This window comes from Lissotriton helveticus, chromosome 7 (assembly GCF_964261635.1).
Source record: "Lissotriton helveticus chromosome 7, aLisHel1.1, whole genome shotgun sequence".
Classification (NCBI taxonomy): domain Eukaryota; kingdom Metazoa; phylum Chordata; class Amphibia; order Caudata; family Salamandridae; genus Lissotriton; species Lissotriton helveticus.
Window position 1 is genome coordinate 1,028,018,242 of NC_136068.1, and position 17,174 is coordinate 1,028,035,415.

The 17,174-nt window shown below is 45.9% G+C and overlaps 2 protein-coding genes across 2 annotated transcripts in view; one reads left to right on the forward strand and one right to left on the reverse strand.

Annotated features, from left to right (window-relative positions):
- The window catches only part of CCDC57 (coiled-coil domain containing 57), an 821,470-nt gene that overhangs the window by 708,543 nt on the left and 95,753 nt on the right, over window positions 1-17,174 (forward strand). The window lies entirely within an intron of this gene.
- The window catches only part of LOC144769601 (uncharacterized), a 99,522-nt gene continuing 97,950 nt past the window's right edge, over window positions 15,603-17,174 (reverse strand). Inside the window, exon 3 of the mRNA XM_078653762.1 lies at window positions 15,603-17,154. Coding sequence (XP_078509888.1) covers window positions 17,130-17,154 — 25 coding nt within the window. The 3' untranslated portion in view covers window positions 15,603-17,129. The remainder of the gene's footprint in view (window positions 17,155-17,174) is intronic.

Consider the following 17,174-nt stretch of genomic DNA (forward strand, 5'->3'; position numbering starts at 1 on the left):
TCTCCGGGGGGAGTTCCTAGGGATTGCTGCAGCTGACAAGATTTGGAAGGAGAAAAGAGAGCAACTTTTAGATGCAGTAGTCAAACTAGAGCGCATCCATCAGAGAGCAGGTGCACCCAGGGTCTGGAAAAAACTCAAGGCGACACGTGCCCAGTTAGCTGGCTTGGACGGACATAGAGCCGAATATGCTGCCCTCCGACTTAAGCATGCCTTTTACGTAGGGGGAGACAGAAGTGGGTGGCTATTGGCCAATAGATTACGCTCTCAGAGACAGACATCCCACATTCCCTTGGTAATAGATCAGCAGGGTGGGGAACAAACGACTGACCAAGGGATTGCCTAAACATTTCAGCAGTTTTATGCAACCTTATACGAGGCCCAGACCTTATATGAGGAGGGCCCAGCCCAATACTTGCAAGAGGAGTCTACGGCTAAGTTGGTCCCGAGCCAGGCGGAGGAGCTTGAAGCACCTATTCGGTTAGAATAGGTCATCTCAGCCATATCCATATTAAAACCTCACAAATCCCCGGGCCCGGACGGATTCTTCTCCGTCTTTTATAAAACTTTTAGCAATACCATAGCCCCACTATTGGTAAGCGTCTATAACTCGATCAGGGCTTCTAACCCTCTCCCACCTTCAATGTAAGAAGCACTTATTACGGTGATCCCTAAACCAGACAAGGATAAATGCATATGTGCATCTTTCCGCCCCATTTCCCTCCTTAATGTAGACCTTAAAAATGTCACTGGGATTCTGGCAGAGACTCTCTTCTCATCTACCCGGGTTGATTGAACCTGACCAGTCCGGTTTTGTCTCTGGGCGTCAATGCTCTGACAATACAAAACAACTCCTACACTCTCTGAACTCTTCCCAGCCGAACGTATGATATTCTCTGTTGACGCAGAGAAAGCATTTGACAGGGTTCACTGGCCGTACCTTATAGAGACCCTGTCTGGCTTGCCACACCGTTTCATTGATTGGGTGCTCAGCAGCTATACCAAGCCCACTGCCTCAGTACGGGTAAACAGGATCATTTCGAATACCTTCCCCATTCAAAGGGGAATGTGACAAGGGTGTCCACTGTCACTGCTTTTATTCGCCTTGTATATGGAGCCCATGGCTCAACGGGTTAGGGATGATCCGTCTTTCACAGCGGTGCTTTTCAGGAATGCGAGTCACAAGATCTGCCTCTTCGCTGATGACGTAGTGGCCACGTTGGAGTGGCCCAGGGAATCTCTCCCTGCTCTGCTGGCAGAGCTGTACAGGTTCGTTTTAGGATCCGGCTTCAAGATTAATGTGCACAAGTCCCAAGCCATCAATCTCTCTCTTGAACCGAAGACATTGGGATTGCTGCAGCGGTCTAATCGTATTCATTGGCCACAAGACACAATTCCCTATCTGGGCCTGCAACTCTTGGCCAGTATCCAGGTTACCAATTTGACGAATTATACAAAGCTGTTACGGCAGGTGCGGTACTGTCTTCGATATGGAGGCCCTACTCGCTGTCATGCCTGGCTCGTATAGCGGCCATAAAAATGACTACACTTCCTAAGATCATTTATCTGTTCCAGTCACTCTCACTGGTGCCCCCATCAGGTGCCATACTCTCACTGCAATGGGATATAGAGCGTTTTATTTGCCAGGACCAGAGGCCCCGACTGCGTAGGGAGTTAAGTTACAGAGACCCAGTCGAGGGAGGATGAGGGGTTCCCAACTTGCAGGCTTACTGGTGGGCGGTTCATTTGAGAGCATTGGTCGAATGCTCTCACCCAGAGTCCGAGAAAGACTGGCTGTTCATGGACAGGTCTCTCGCCGGGCAGCCTCTGTGGGGGGTCCCCTTTTATTACTAGAGCGGCCAAACCTCGGAACTTATACCTCCCCAAGGTGACTCACCCCGTCCTCTTGGCCTGGGACAAGGTGCCTGACTCTCGAGGGCTTACGACCTTTCCCTCCCCGATCACACCCATAGTTCACAACTCAGATTTTACTCCAGGGCTAGATTCGGTGAGGTTTATGCATTGGACCAAGGAAGGCCAGTGCTCCAAAGGGCATCTCTTCAACACCATGGGCCCCCTCACTTTTTCTGACCTTCGCAAGGATCAGTACATACCAGAAATAGAACGGTGTCATTAGCTACAGATCTGACATTGGGTGCGACACTCTGGGGTGCGGGAGGGAGCTGAGAGACATCTCACACTGTTCAAAAAGTGGCTACTTATGAGACACACTGATACTCACCTGACATCAGACTTGTATAAATGTACGTCCCCCAGCACTGGGAAATCACCAGGTCAGTTGCGATGGGAGGGGGAATTGGACTTAAAACTGACGCAGAAAGAGTGGTCAGACGTATACTATAGAGCCCGACATACGGCACGCAACACGGCCTCCACTGACACAGCCACCAAAATAGTCACATCTTGGTACCTGACCCCTCCCCGGCTCCACACAGGTAATCCATCCCGCAACCCCCAATGCTGGAGAGCTTGTGGCTCGCAGGGCACTCTCACCCATTTGTTATAGGACTGTCCCTCTCTGACGGATTACTGGACATAGATCTTGGACAACATTGATTCCAATTTTGACATCCAAATTCCCCGTCTTACTGTGTATACCCTCCTGGGCCTTCCCAATCAAATCACCTTTCCACTTAAGTCGGGGAGGGGCAGGCAAATAGCATTAGCCTTGGGGGCAGCCCTGCAAAATATACCCTCCCACTGGGGTACTACGACTGCCCCAACTCGCTTGGGATGGCTCCATAGATTGTGGGGCATATTAGGGATGGAGAGAATTTCCCTTTCTCTCGCACACCCGGGTGCCTCCTTCCATGACTTGTGGTAGCTCTTCCTCAAATTGTTGACCTCTGAATTTACAGAACTTACTTGCCCCAAATATCTTAGACTGCTGTGACTTGCGGACCCACCCAAACACACAGATTCAGGCAATTCCGCCCATTCCTAGGACCTATTTGACAGGGGTACTCTTTTGTGAAATCTATGGAAGTTCACATCGCGGGTAAAAATCAACTGATAGCTGGAGGGGAGAGGGTGGGGGGCTTGTTTCTTTCTGTTACTATTCATTGTGTAGTTATGCCGAAGCGGCAGTCCCGCTGATGGATTGCATTATGATGATCATGGCACATGTTGCCTTTGTATGTTGTTTTTCCTGTCTTGAAAACCAATAAAAGAGATTTAAAACTAATTTGCTGTTAAGTTCTTGAATAATATGGCAGTACCTTTTGAATATATCTCTGCAGGCACCAACTCCTGATTGGCAATCATTCGACTTGAAATAATTGGAAATTCAGTGTTCACTGAAGCATCAGCAGTGTTTGGCATGTTAGCATCTCCAAGTTCATCTTGTTTGATGTTGATGACCAGAATTTATAAAGTTGCACAGGTCTAGGTGTCGAATTTGTGATTAAGTCAAGGTCAGTTGTTCCACTTGTAGACATTGGTATGATTCTCTTTTGTTCTTTGACAGATAGTTCAAGAGGCTATCAAAGACAATGTGCTGTTCTTGAAAGGTGTACACTGACTTTGATATCTGTAGAGCAGTCTGAACGACCTCGGTGAAGTTTTGCATAGATGAAATCTCGACCATTTGCAATTGTGACATATAGTCCACACCAACAACAGCAGGTTTCAATGAGGACACCTTTTCAAATTGAAATTCTTCAGGTGAAAGTTTTTTTTTCAACCTACGAGTTTGTGCTTCCCTGGTTTGGTTGCAGCATCGCCATCAAATAATGTGTTTGTTGGAAGAAGATCAAGAGACATAATGTCAGATAAATTCGCCTCTTTCATTTGCTACATCCATCTCTCTATGTGCCTCTTAAAAGTTTTTTGTTTTGTAACCTGTTTTGTAGTGGCTGGATGGATGAAACTGTTGCTATGGCAAATGAAGTGTGGAATTTTTGTTTTAGCCATTATGTCAAACAGTTTTTTCTCTTTCAATATAAATCTTTCTTGCTTCAGTTCGGCATAGTTTTGATCTATGTTCCAGGACATCTAGTAAACTTTTCTTTATATGTTATCCACATATTGTTTGGTTACGAAGTTGTGTAGTCTCACAGGCTCGGTCATTTCAAAGGGGTTTCCTTGCTGCTGCATCAAATTAAGAAGGCTGTTAACATGTTTATTAAACATTCCCCTCCCTTTCCCACAACTTCATGGTGAGGAACAGTTTCACGATGGTCCATTCATTTTGAATTGGTCATCTCTCTGAAAACATTGCAAATAAATAGGAATTCATGGTAAACCAGCTGCCATTGAGCAACATATTCACTTTTACGGGTCTGACCATCTGTGATGTCTGGATGGTCTATTCCACTTTCATAGCTGAAGCCACAGCATTGATCGTTCTCTGTCTGTCTTTCACCACAAAATGTCTTTGGATGAAAATTCTGTAGAGGTATGGTGTTTTCACGTCTAGTTTCTTCACTCTTTCTAAATACCAGGACCCATATCTCAGGTAGTTTACACAGTCAAATTCGCGAAACACAGTAATCAGTGGCTCCACAGTCTTCATGTGCAGCTCCCAATCATCTTCCCGATCACCATATACCATGTTTTTCACTATAGCTATAGTGGGTAAAACATTTTTCCAGTACTTGCAAAGTTTTGATTTATCTTCACATTCTTTGTCAAACTCTACAAACATGGTTTTAAGGTTTTCTGATTTTGAACTAAGTGTATTTAACATTGCCTGGCTTTGCATTGTGTCTTTTGAATGAAGTGCACCGCGGGGGTTTCACGCCGGCCGGGCTTTGCTCCGCTGTGGCGTTTGGAGGCTCACCTCTGTTTTCTGTGTGTAGCGGCCGGGCTTCGCTCCGCCGAGCGACACACCCCTACTGCTTCCTTGTCTGGCCGGGCCTTGCTCCGCTGATCAGGACTACGGTTCCCAGCAGCCCCAACCCAGTACGCCGCCACTGTCATCATCCTGCGCCAGGTGGCGCATATAGCCCAGCGTGCTCCCGAGGACCTTGTGCTGCACTGCGGGGGTTTCAGCCCTGACGGGCTTTGCTCCGCTGTGGCGTTTGGAGGCTCACCTTTGTTTTCTGGGTGTAGCGGCCGGGCTTCGCTCCGCCGAGCGACACACCCCTACTGCTTCCTTGTCTGGCCGGGCCTTGCTCCGCTGGTCAGAACTACGGTTCCCAGCAGCCCCAACCCAGGACGCCGCCACTTTCATCATCCTGCGCCAGGAGGCGCATATAGCCCAGTGTGCTATCTCGTCCTGTGTGGACGCACGCGGGACGCGCCGGGCTAAGCCCGGCACAAGGGCGGGACCGTCTGTGGCCATCCGGGGCCAAAGGAGGCCAGGCTGGGCCACCCCTCTGACCCCTATGGTTGACCAATAATAGAGACACTAACAAGTAAGGTGCGAGACATTGTAAGACAGTGGTACATAAGGGCTATTGTTTTAACAGACTTGGGTTAAGATTTCTGTGTACTAATGTTCTGGTGTACTCTATTGCACTGTCATGGCTAAAGTTAACCCTAAAGTGTGTTCGGGGGTGGAGCTGTTGGGACTCTGCATGCCTTTCTTAAACGGGCCGAATCTGTTGTGGCCAAGGAAATTGAACTGGTTGAACGGAGGTGGTCCCTGGACCCATCATGCCATATTGTCCCCCCTATTCTAATGCCAGATTGGCGGATCTTCCTAATGTTTTATCGGGTCCCACAAATCTTCCACAGGTAACTAATGGGTCAGTTTTAGATGACAGTTTGTCTATTAGCTCGGTCCTTTCCCCTGTTATCAGTTTACCTCCCTCACCCCCGGCAACACGCACTAGTCAACATCGGGCAATGCCGGTGAATAATGCTAAAACTATGCTGGGTAAAAGAAAGGCCAGTAACGCTCCCAAAGGAAGCCGGCAACCAGCTATCGAGGAATGTTAACTCCTCATCTGGGCTGGGTGGTCAGCAAGATAAAGTCCTATCCATGGTCACTGAATGCAGTGTGCCAGGTAGAAATGAACAGATTGTACAAAAAGTAGTGGCTAATAAGGGAAGTGGTATGTCTGAGTTTATTAGGCATATGGACGAACGGCTTAGGTCTCTTATATCTCCGCTTATGGCCAAGCTTGAGCTAATAGATGGAAGATTAAGTATTATTGAAAAACATTTCCGAGCTCAAAAAAATCCATTACCTGGGAATGACCCATCTGTAGCTCATCCTTTGAACATAATCACAACTAGAGTAAATGATTTGGTGGACTCTATGATCCCTCAACCTCAATTTACAACTCAAGTAGTAGTACCCACTACGTTATCTCCGGCTTCAGGAGCTAGGGAGGGAGTAAAACACGGTCCTTGCGGCCCTGTGGGGAGATTAAGTCCATTGAAAAAGCCTCCCAAAAAAGAGTTTTCATTGCATCTCCCCGGGAGGCATGTCCATACTCAGTAATTTTAGCAAATGTTCCCAAAACCCTCGACGGCCGTGAAGAACATTGGACTACATCAAAGAATAAAGCCCTTCATTTCCTGGCTAATAAAACTGTGCTGGGTGACCACTTGCACAACAACTTTAAAATGGTGAGAAGTGTACCATGGGTGGGCAAGTCAAATAAAAGCATGGAAGGCGACTGTGTCGTGGTGAGTTTTGGCTCCCCTAGATTGGTGGATGATATCGTGAGGCAGGCAGGATCGTCCAGAATCCATCATGATTATGTAAATGTTGTCCCATTGAGGGTTTTTTTACCCCCCCCCCCCATAATATTGGGATTTTTGGTAAAGGACAGTCCAGTTCTCAAGTAGCTCACCATATTGACTCAGTTGCATTAAGTAATAGATATGAGGTATTGAGCTCACTGGATACTAATGACTGACTCAATGAGGATAACATTAAGGCTCAGGGAGGGGTGAGTCCAGTTGATGTAGCTAGAATGTGTTCACCAGTGGAAACAGGGTTGCAAATTTCATCACCACAATCAATAATCATCAGTGGGAACGGGAATCCAAAAGCAACAGAGATAAGGATTAGAACCACTGAACCATCGAGGGAGGGTAGAGGGTCATCCCCAGGGTGTGCTGGAACCTCTGATGGAAAACGGACTATGAGTGTAACAGGGGAAGCAGCGGAAGTAGTAAGAGTCATGTCTTGGAACATAGCCGGCCTGGCATCTAAATTTAACAACCCCCGAGTGGCGACAATATATCACGAGGTACCAGATAATCAGCCTCCAGGAGACTTGGGTGGTTGACAACAGCCACTTTCACATCCAAGGTTACAAATGTTTTTTTATCCAGGCACTGAACTCACGATCAGGTAGAGCGATGGGAGGACTCTCTATTAATGTAGATCTGAACATCCAGGGCACATGGTCCAATTTGGACTGGTGCTCGCATGCCCTACAGGCAGTACGGTTTAGGGGCAAAGGATTAAGGCTGACCATGTTTAAAGTTTATAATAATGGTGCTAGTAGAGATCATAATGCATTTATAAGGGAATTGGATGATAGCCTGAGCAGGGCCGGACTGGGAACTGAAAGCAGCCCTGGCAAATTTTGCCAGACCAGCCCCCGTCCGGTGCGTAGCGAGCCAGCCCCCGTTCGGCGCGTAGCGAGCGCAGCGAGCGAGCCCGACGGCCACTAGGGGGGTTTAAAAAACGACAGACCAAAATGGTGAATTTTACAGCACATTTTTCATTACATATTCAAATTGTATCAACTTTCAAAGCACAGTAAACAGTAGATGATGACCTTAAAGAACATCCGGTTACCAACCTAGTCATATGTATTCATAGGCATTCTTTCAGAGAGCACCAAAAATAGACACAAGTAGTGAATCAGAGAGAACAAAGTAAAAGTGAGACCAACCCCCACATGGTGTGCAGCGAGCAAGCGCCGTGAGCAACCACTAGGGGGAGTTTGGGGGGTTGAACTTCTCTTCTGAAAGAGAAGAGTTTCTGGGACAGCCAGTGGACTGTGTGAGAATTTAACCAATGGTGGCTGAAAAAGTCTCTTGCTCCAATTTACAGACTAAAGATGAATAGAATGATATCAACATGGGAGTGTACAAGATCCACACGCGGGCAAAACTGACCTCTCCTTTGCTAACCTGTCTAAAAAGATGCCTAGTCAGCTAATGAACTCTCAGTGGCATGAGGTAACAACAGTGCCTGTGTGGGGATGGGCAGGAATGTCGTGGAGGCAGGCTGGGGAGAGAGGGCCGGAAACACGCCTTCAATCTAGGGGTCTATAAGGAAGCAACATGAAATAATGGCCCGATTGGCAATGTCAATTACTGGAGACACATAACCATTGGGGTCTGTATGAGCAACGGCCCTGTCTTAAAGTAATGCAGGAGCCCTATTGACTTGTACAATGAAAATAGAAATAACTGCTGAAAATGTCACAATCCTGGACAGTTTCCACGTCCTTGCATTTTATTAACTCCTCTTATGTTAGCAAAGGTGATCTGGGCTATGACATCACATGGGCCACTGGAATTATTCATGTGGAGAGGGTAAAATTATGCAGCCGTAGTGTCATGGCTGGTGATGGTGTGCAGACTCTTGCCTAGCCAGCAGCAGAGGTAAATCTTCCTGTTGCTGTAGTGAGTGTCTCCAAGTTCAAATTGTAACAACTGAACATTGATTGGACGAGTTCCAACGTACCCTGTCTCTTAGCCCAGGATGGCTAGTCAAGTCGGAAACAGACCTCGGATTACAATATTGATTACATGGCCCTTCTCAAGGAAATCCCTCTCCTAACAGATGCCATTTCGCAGTTAAGATAACAGTGAAAAAGAGAGAGGGGAGTAACTTTCCCAACCTCACACAGTTTGTAAAGGACAGATAGGGATTTTAACTTCTGCTGCTGTCTCTGGGTTTATTCCCTTAATCGACACACTTCACCTCCCATTTTTAAAAATCAGTTTAAGACTGAGCACAAAATTGCGTGATTCCTGTCTCTCACTGAATCGGTAACATTTTTTGCAACTCTGTTGTTTATTGTATATCTATATGGCACAGACATGCATAAGTACATTTCCATGTCATTAATATAAAACTTTGTTACTGGAGTGCTTCTGATTAAAGTAGGTGGAGGCAGCGTGGCGCTTTGATGATATTCAGAGAACACTCTGTTTCTGTTTTACCCTTTTTAATTAAACCGATGGATGATCAGATCATCATGTGTTGTTTCTTTTTACAATATCACCCTGATTAAAATCAACACATTTTCCAACCCCTGCCACACTTTCAATGAATCCTGCCGAAGACACGGGAGTGGCGTTTTTACCATGCACCAGTGATTACTGAATAGAAGTCTGGGCGAGTGAGTGAGAGCAGGGAGCCATCTTTACTTCAACCACTCACCTGCAGCCTACAACACTCCAAAATAAGACTCCACCTTCCCTTGTAAATACCACTTCTGATCTAAGATGCTGTCTTCAGAGTGTCATACTAGGGTCTACCCCCAGAGGCCGCTCTTTCCCCCAGTGTTAACTACTTGTCACCTTCCACCTCTAAGATGGGGCTCACTAAAATAACTCACTTGAAGGGACCATTCTGCCTCTCGGGTACCTCCAGTGTTCCAGAGCGGATGGAGACCTCCGTGGCCATCTCTTCCGGGAATGTAGACCCAGGAGCAGGGATGGGAGCGTCTCAGGATGAACCCTCAGGCGTCCAGGTAACAGCGCACCAGCAAATCACCACTTCCGAGTAGAATTATCTTCATTCAAGTGCCCGTTTTCCATGGTCACTATTCCAAGTTTGGAGGTTAGGAAAACTCAGACAGGCAGCAGTTGTGTGACGCCGGAGGGGACGTTTTTAGCGATGCATGGTCCAGAGGAATGCTGGGACTTGTAGTCTTTTCTACTATCGATTGTAGTTCCACAGGGGACTTATATCAATGTCCTGCATCAGGGTGGCTTTCTGGCTCAGCAGCTCTGCTCAGTCATTCTCTGCCACTGATGATTGTGCCCAAGGAGGGAAGTCCAAAGCCGCCCTATTGTTGTACCACAGCTCCCAAGTTTTCCAGATCCGTGCATGACTAATTAGTGCAGTCGAGTTTTTCCATCAATCTCTGGCAATTGCAGTCTTATTAAACCTAATATAAAAACAAGACTACAAGTCCCAGCATTCTATGACAAATGCGGGGCTGGACGAACTAGTTCACCCATGACCTTTGAAACTTCTCATCTATGATCTAGATTTCTTAATTTGTAGCCTGCAGCACCCTGCAGGCTGTGACCCCTAAACCCAGACATTAACTCGCCCTACAAGCCAGCCTGTAATTTGCTGTGCTATTTGACTATGGTTCCAAGTTCTCAGGCAGAGGCTGGGGTCAAGGTGGTGATTGAGGAAAAATGTGCAATCAAGATTTCCGAATGAATATACAAATATCAGCAGGTGCAAATTATTACTGAGTGTTGTTACAAATCTGAAAGAAAATGTACGAGGATATTGCTGTTTTCGGGGGAATTGAGTCAGCGTGTCATTTGCCGGAGCCGCTCCAGACACTTGGCACATTATGAACAATACTTGGACTCGGAGGCGCTTTGTGAAGCGGGGTATTCTCAATAATCCCCGGCGTGGCGCTCAGGCTTCTGTAAGATCTTAAGAGTTTACTTTCTCGTTGCTCAAATGGGTGCAAAACTAATTTCTGATATTTATATGTTGCTGTCGTCTTGCGAGAAAAACGTCAGTCACTCATAATTACTGAACTTATGAAAATTTCACACACATGCAATCTGAAACCTTGGCAGCTATGGGCAGCCTCTAGCTGACGACTCCGAGGGACTCCGAGAGGCCTCATGTGACATACAGAGGAATATATGATTATTCAACGATTTCAAGTTCCACGCATGCCTTTACCACGCGAATTTTACTTCGCATGTGTCTTTTGCACGCAGCATTTGACAACGCATGTTTTTACTCCGCAATCATAACGTTACGAAACATCTGACGTCCCATTTACATAATGATACTGATAGGCTACATGCAGTACGAAGGAAAAGATCGATGTTTTAAACAATAATAAACAGATTCCCTTACATTATATTTTTATTTTTTTCATAATGCGCTTAATTAATACCCTAATTTACAAAGTTTTGATTTATATCTTACCCCTGTACGTCTTTCACCATCAGCCCTTTCTTCCACCGACCACGGAAACAAGCGTCAAAACACGTCTATCAAAACTGATAACGGACTTCTATTATGACGTGCTCTTTTCCTTCAGCGTTTTGAGGCATTGTAGAGCGTTTTTTTTTACGTTTTTGAAATGTTCTTCTTATTTATTTATTAATATCCGCTTGTTTTTTTTTTTTTGGGGGGGGGAACCCCCCCCAACCCCCCCTAGCCTCCCCCCAGTCCCCCCCCCAGCCCCTTAATCCCCCCCTCCCCCCAGCCCCCCAAAGCCAACGCAGATCGTACTTGCAGAACGACGACAGGAAGGAATACCACTCGCGTGGTAAAGACGGTCGTTGAAGGCTTACGCGTGGGAAAGACCTTTGCGTGGTGAGTGACGCGTGGTAAACGTTATGCGTGTTATTTGCTTCGTAGTAAATGATGTTTAAAGTGGTAGGTAACTTAACACTGACCATATATGCACAGCACAGCTCTGTATGTTACACACTGTGTGGTAACGCGGTCCGATTGGAATCACTCAGGCCTGGTCCCTCGGTCCAAACCACCACCACCACTGCGCGACGCCCCGCCCGCCAACTTCAGTGTTTGTGAGAGTGAATACATTAAAAACAGTCAATGAGTGATTAATAATGAATCTAATGATGATTAAAAGTGATTGTCGGTACGGGGGCCAGGGTGGAAATAATACACTTACTCAGTCTCACTCACGGACCACGGTCACGGGTCGGGCCGGCTCCTGCTGTTGGTGGCACTGGCAGACACAGGAGGACAGGAGGGCTACTTCTAGGGGCGGGCGAGCAGCGGCCTAGCCACCACAGTACAATAATTAAATGATGGTGGCCGCTCCGGTCCTCTCCTGGCTGGCTCTCGTCACTCGCCGTGCTGATGATGGCTGCAACCTAAAGTGCACCCTGACTGTGCGCAGTTTTCATTGCCCACTATGCAATGCGCATGCGGGAACAGTAGTTGCACCCTAGGCGGCGGCGCGCAGACGCGCCGGAGGAGGCAGGGCATGACTGCGCGCTGCGCACAGCCACAGGCACCTCCCTCCTGAAACGCTTCCGCTTTTTTTAGGTTGCACTTCAGTGTGCAAACACACCGCCGGTCAATCAGGCTTGTTGTTGCTGCTGCAGTATGGGCGGCACGGCAGGCCTGCTGAACTTGGAGACGGAGCCTAAGACTGAGTGAATAGTAGACTATAGTCTCACTCAATCTCAGACAAGACGACACACACGCACCTGTGTGACACAGACACACACTGATGCTGTGACGGTCGGGTCGGACCGAAAATCGGCCCCTCACTCACAAAACCGGCCCCCTGATCCAAAACCGGCCCCCACCCCCCTCCAGCCGACCGGGGGATTGCCCGGTGCCCGAAAGCACCAGTCCGGGCCTGAGCCTGAGACAAGAAACCACAGTCAGGGAAGGGGCTCATGCCCGACTATACTCATTATGGGAGATTTTAACTGCCATTTATGTCTGGCTCTACTCCCTATAGATGCGGAATGGTCATATTGCCCAGTGGTGGACGGGCCGCATTTTGACCATACACCAGAAGGTCTCGCCTTTAGTAGACTCCTACATAACCACGACATAGAGCACACCATTAATATGATGGTTGTTGAGAGTGATGGTAGTCTACCCCCGACATTTAAGGGCAGAGGGTGTTCCTCTTATATTGACTACATCCTAGCTTCTAGAGCCTTAATAAACAGAATTTTAAATGTAGCGATAAAATGGAGTCCTTTTAGTGATCATAATCCTCTGGTATTGGAGCTATCCTACTTGGCTCGGCCCAGGTGTAGACAGTCGGGTACAATCATTGAGAAGGTAACGGACCAGGGCAGACGGCTGAGGTGGTCTAAGGTGGATGGGGAAACCTTCTCCAGATCCTTGATGGATACTGGGAAATCAGCTGTTGAGGACTGTTTGGATATGTCAGTAGAAGGGTTGGCGTTACTTTCAGCATTTGGTAAGATCGTTAGCTTGGTAGACGGGTTGCTAAAAACAAGGGCGCTGATGAGGAACAACCGTCAACCAAGATGGTTTGACAGTGATTGTTCCCACGCGCTAAGGGAACTTAAAAGTAGCCTTAAAATTAGGCTCAGGAATACCCAACAAGTAGCATTGTGTAGATTAAAACACAAGTGGGAGATCAAGAGGAGGAAACTAGCCCTACAGGGGGAAGTATGGGCTTATTTAAGAGAGGCAGGAGAAAAAAGGGATTTGTCGGAATTCTGGAGAATTGTCAATAGACCAAGTTTCCAGGAGGACAATGCCCCCGAAATAGGGACAAATATTTTACCGGAACAGTGGGTTACTCATTTTAAGGGGTTGTACAATCATGAAAAAGGAAGGATTGATGAGAAGGAAGGGATGGTGCTGCTGGGACAGCAGGGTCAGCCTATAGTTTTTTCTATTAAGGAAATTATTGCCGGAATTGAGGGTCTGTCTAAAAACAAAGCCCCCGGCCCAGATGGGATCCCGTCCGATTTGTTTCTGAGCTGTGTGGAGCTGTGGGCCCCCATAATGACTAGAATTATAAACGCAGCAATTAAATGTGGATTGCCGTCTTCATGGTCAATGGCTATAATTGTCCCTATTTTTAAAAAGGGCAATAGGGACAATCCCCAGTGTTATAGCCTGATTTCACTGATTGATGTGTCTGCGAAATTGTTGGGCCGAGGAATCCTTAACCGCCTAGCTGAGTGGACCGAAGAAAATACAACTTTCTTGGACACCCACTACGGCTTTAGGATAGGGAGGTCTACGAGTGACCAATGCCTGAACCTCTATATGCTGATTGCCAAATATACCACGGCCAGCAATGAAGTTATCTATATGGGGTTCATGGATTTGGCAGCTGCATTCAACCACGTGAATAGGGACAAGCTCTGGGCCATGATGACTCTTATGGGGATTGATGTTGGCCTGATTAACATCTTAAGGGATCTTCACAGTGACACCTCCGCAAGAGTACGGTACAATAAGGAGGGTGGTGTGACAGAATCTTTTCCATGTAGGAGCGGGGTACGGCAAGGCTGTATCCTTGCCCCTTTTTTATTTTCCCTCTACATAAATGTCTTAGAGCAGTTCTTGGTAAATCTGAAGACAGATTGTCCAAGAGTAGGGTCCCGTTACATCCCTGTGTTACTTTACGCAGATGACGCGGTCCTGCTCGCGCGCACGCCAAAGAGTTTGCAAATTTTAATTGATGGATTTGTTAAATTCATGGAATCTTTAGAACTTTCCGTCAATTTGGGTAAGTCTTACGTGCTCCTGGCAGGCAATAAACCTTGCACCAAATCCTCCTTCATGATAGGAAGCCACAAGATCAAAAGGTTAAAACATTCTCTTACCTAGGCTTACTATTTGATGGGTCTTTACAATTTAATTCCCTGGTGGAGGAGCGTTGCTGCAAAATGATTGCCACTAATGGCGCCATTGCAGGTTATGGGCGGAGGGTAGGCAGATGGTGCCCCGAACATGTGATGAACCTTTATGACTCTATGTGCTGCTCCAGAGTTATTTATGGGGCAGAGGTTTGGGGCTTTGCTAAGATCACGCAACTTCAGCGGGAAGAAAACAAATATTTACGATCTATTTTAAAAATCCCACAAAGTACCCCCGCTGTTATCGCACACAGGGAATTAGGGAGGCCATACCTTGAAGATCTGGTGAAGCTCAGACCCATCTTGGCTTGGCTAAAGATTTGGACAAATCCGGAGGCGTCCCTAAGCAGGGAAATTTTAAGGGACTGCCTAGGAAGAGTTAAATGTATGAGCATCCCATGGTTTAATTATGTAAAGGCCACCTTAGAAAATCTGGGCCATAAGAATCTCTTTGCCGATCCAGCTACAATTTTACCTCAGGATAAAGTGATCGTAAAGAGAGCCTCTTTAGCCCAGAAAATAAAACAAAGAGCAGAGGCTGAAGGGTCTAAAAAAAACTGGGAGTGCCCGTAGTCTGGTCAAAAGCACTGAGGGAATGGAGCCATACTTATACCTTATGCACAATGCCCAGGATAGGTTTTTAATGTGTTGTTTTAGGCTCAATTTATTACCTTATTTATTAGCATCCCCGTCTGGGTTTTTAATCACAATTGAGCAGAAGGGATCCTGCGGCTGCGACAATAGGTCTCCGCAGGATTCCCTTCATTTTGTATTATTGTGTTCTTTTTATTCAATGCCTAGGCGTAGATTCCTGGTAGACATCTTGAAACAAGCTAATTTGAAATCTGCTAGAGCTGCTATAATTTATTTACAATACGCGACTGACCTTTTTACATTATGCTGTATTATGAACTTTATTAGAGTGGCGGTTAGATTGAGGGTAACCAGAGGGGGTATTGATTGATAAGATTTATAATGAACTATGTTGTGTTTTTGCCCCTCCTTTTGAAATCAGATTGTATAACAAGTTGGGTTCGGATAATGGTTTAATGAGATTTTAACAATTGTATATATATATGTGCTTTTATGGTGATTTTTAATCATCGAATAAAGAACTTTTGAAGTTGAAGAATGAAGTGCACCCTGTGCCTTGTTCACTTTTGAGATAAGATATGCAAACCCTAACTTGTCATTTTTGTTCCAAAAAACATTCCAACGCAATGTTTCTAAAGCCTCAGATATGTGAGCATACCCTGTAACAAATCAACATAATGAATTCCACTCAATACTGACTGGACAGTTTTCCTTTCAAAGATTTAAGCCTCAATAAGTGCATCGTCTATTGCCACATCCTCTGAGATAACTTCCTGCACAATGCAACTTTCATCATGAAGAAAATGCCCATCATTGGATAAATATCATCAAATTCTACTGGATTGCTCATAAAAATATCAGCTACATTATGTAAAACACCATTGCAGAACATTGGCAGGATAGGCTGGTCTTCAAGCTGAGCATGCCCAATGGACATTTTTTAGAGCTGTTTATACTGTTGCTTATGTTGTGACTGGAGATGGTATTACTGGTAAAAACCCAAACCTTTTTCAATGGGACAGTATTCTGAGAGATCAGAACATGAATTTCAGCCCACAGAGGAACGCGGTTTTCTTCATCCTTTAGTCTGCACCAAATAAGCAATATGATCAATTTAGTTAAATCAGCTTTGCGGACTACAGCATCAGGTAAAAGAAGACCCATATCCTCAGCCACCTTGAAACTTTCTGGTAGACTGGAACATGTTGATGGCTTGTAGTGATTTTGCACACATTGGCAAGGCAGTTGGTTTATAGTTTTAGAGTGTGAAACCGTAGCCAGCACTCAAGAGTGGCTTTAAAACGTAATTTGCTTTTTCAAAGAGTCGAAACTTAACTGAAGGCTGGCGGTTGCGTTGCTGCTGGGAGCTCATTGTACCTTTTATATTCTAAAATGCATCCATGCACGCATGCTGTTCGGATGGGCAAACAAAACCACTGCAAATACATTTACCTCGCTATTTAGATCAGCTACTCGGCTGAAAACTTCATCTTGGAAGAAACTAGCTACAGTTAAAAACATGTTTGCTGAGACTCACATACTTGGTACTTTGTTCTCTCGTCAATCCCTCTAGCCCTTGTTCTGGCTAAACCACAGATGACACATTGAAGATCTTATGCTTTCTGATCAGTTGTTGAAGGTGGAGGGGTAGCCATTGATCTTCTAAGTGTAGGGGCATTGGGTTTGGTTGTCGCGGCTTTCTCAGAAGGCTCGGATTCTTGTTGTGATTCACTGGTTTCTGCTATTTTTTGACTAGTTCTTTGAGACATTTTATTTCCATTTTATACGACTTATAGCACTTGTAAAAATAATGAAGTATTTGATCCTCTTCACCCATCAATTTCTATCTTTTGTGAACTTTGTCTTGTGTTTTTCTACAGCATCTCGAACTCTCTTCTGTCCAGCCACAGTTGATGTTAGCTTTTCTTTCGTGTTAGTTTGGCATATGACACATTTTTCTTTGTTGAAGGAGTCCTTAGATTTTGTAGTTCGCGTCACTCTATCAGGAGGTAAAGATCCTCTGCTACCACCTGCTTTGCTCGTGTTTACGAATTTGAATCAATGGAAAACCTGAAACAAAAACAGTATTA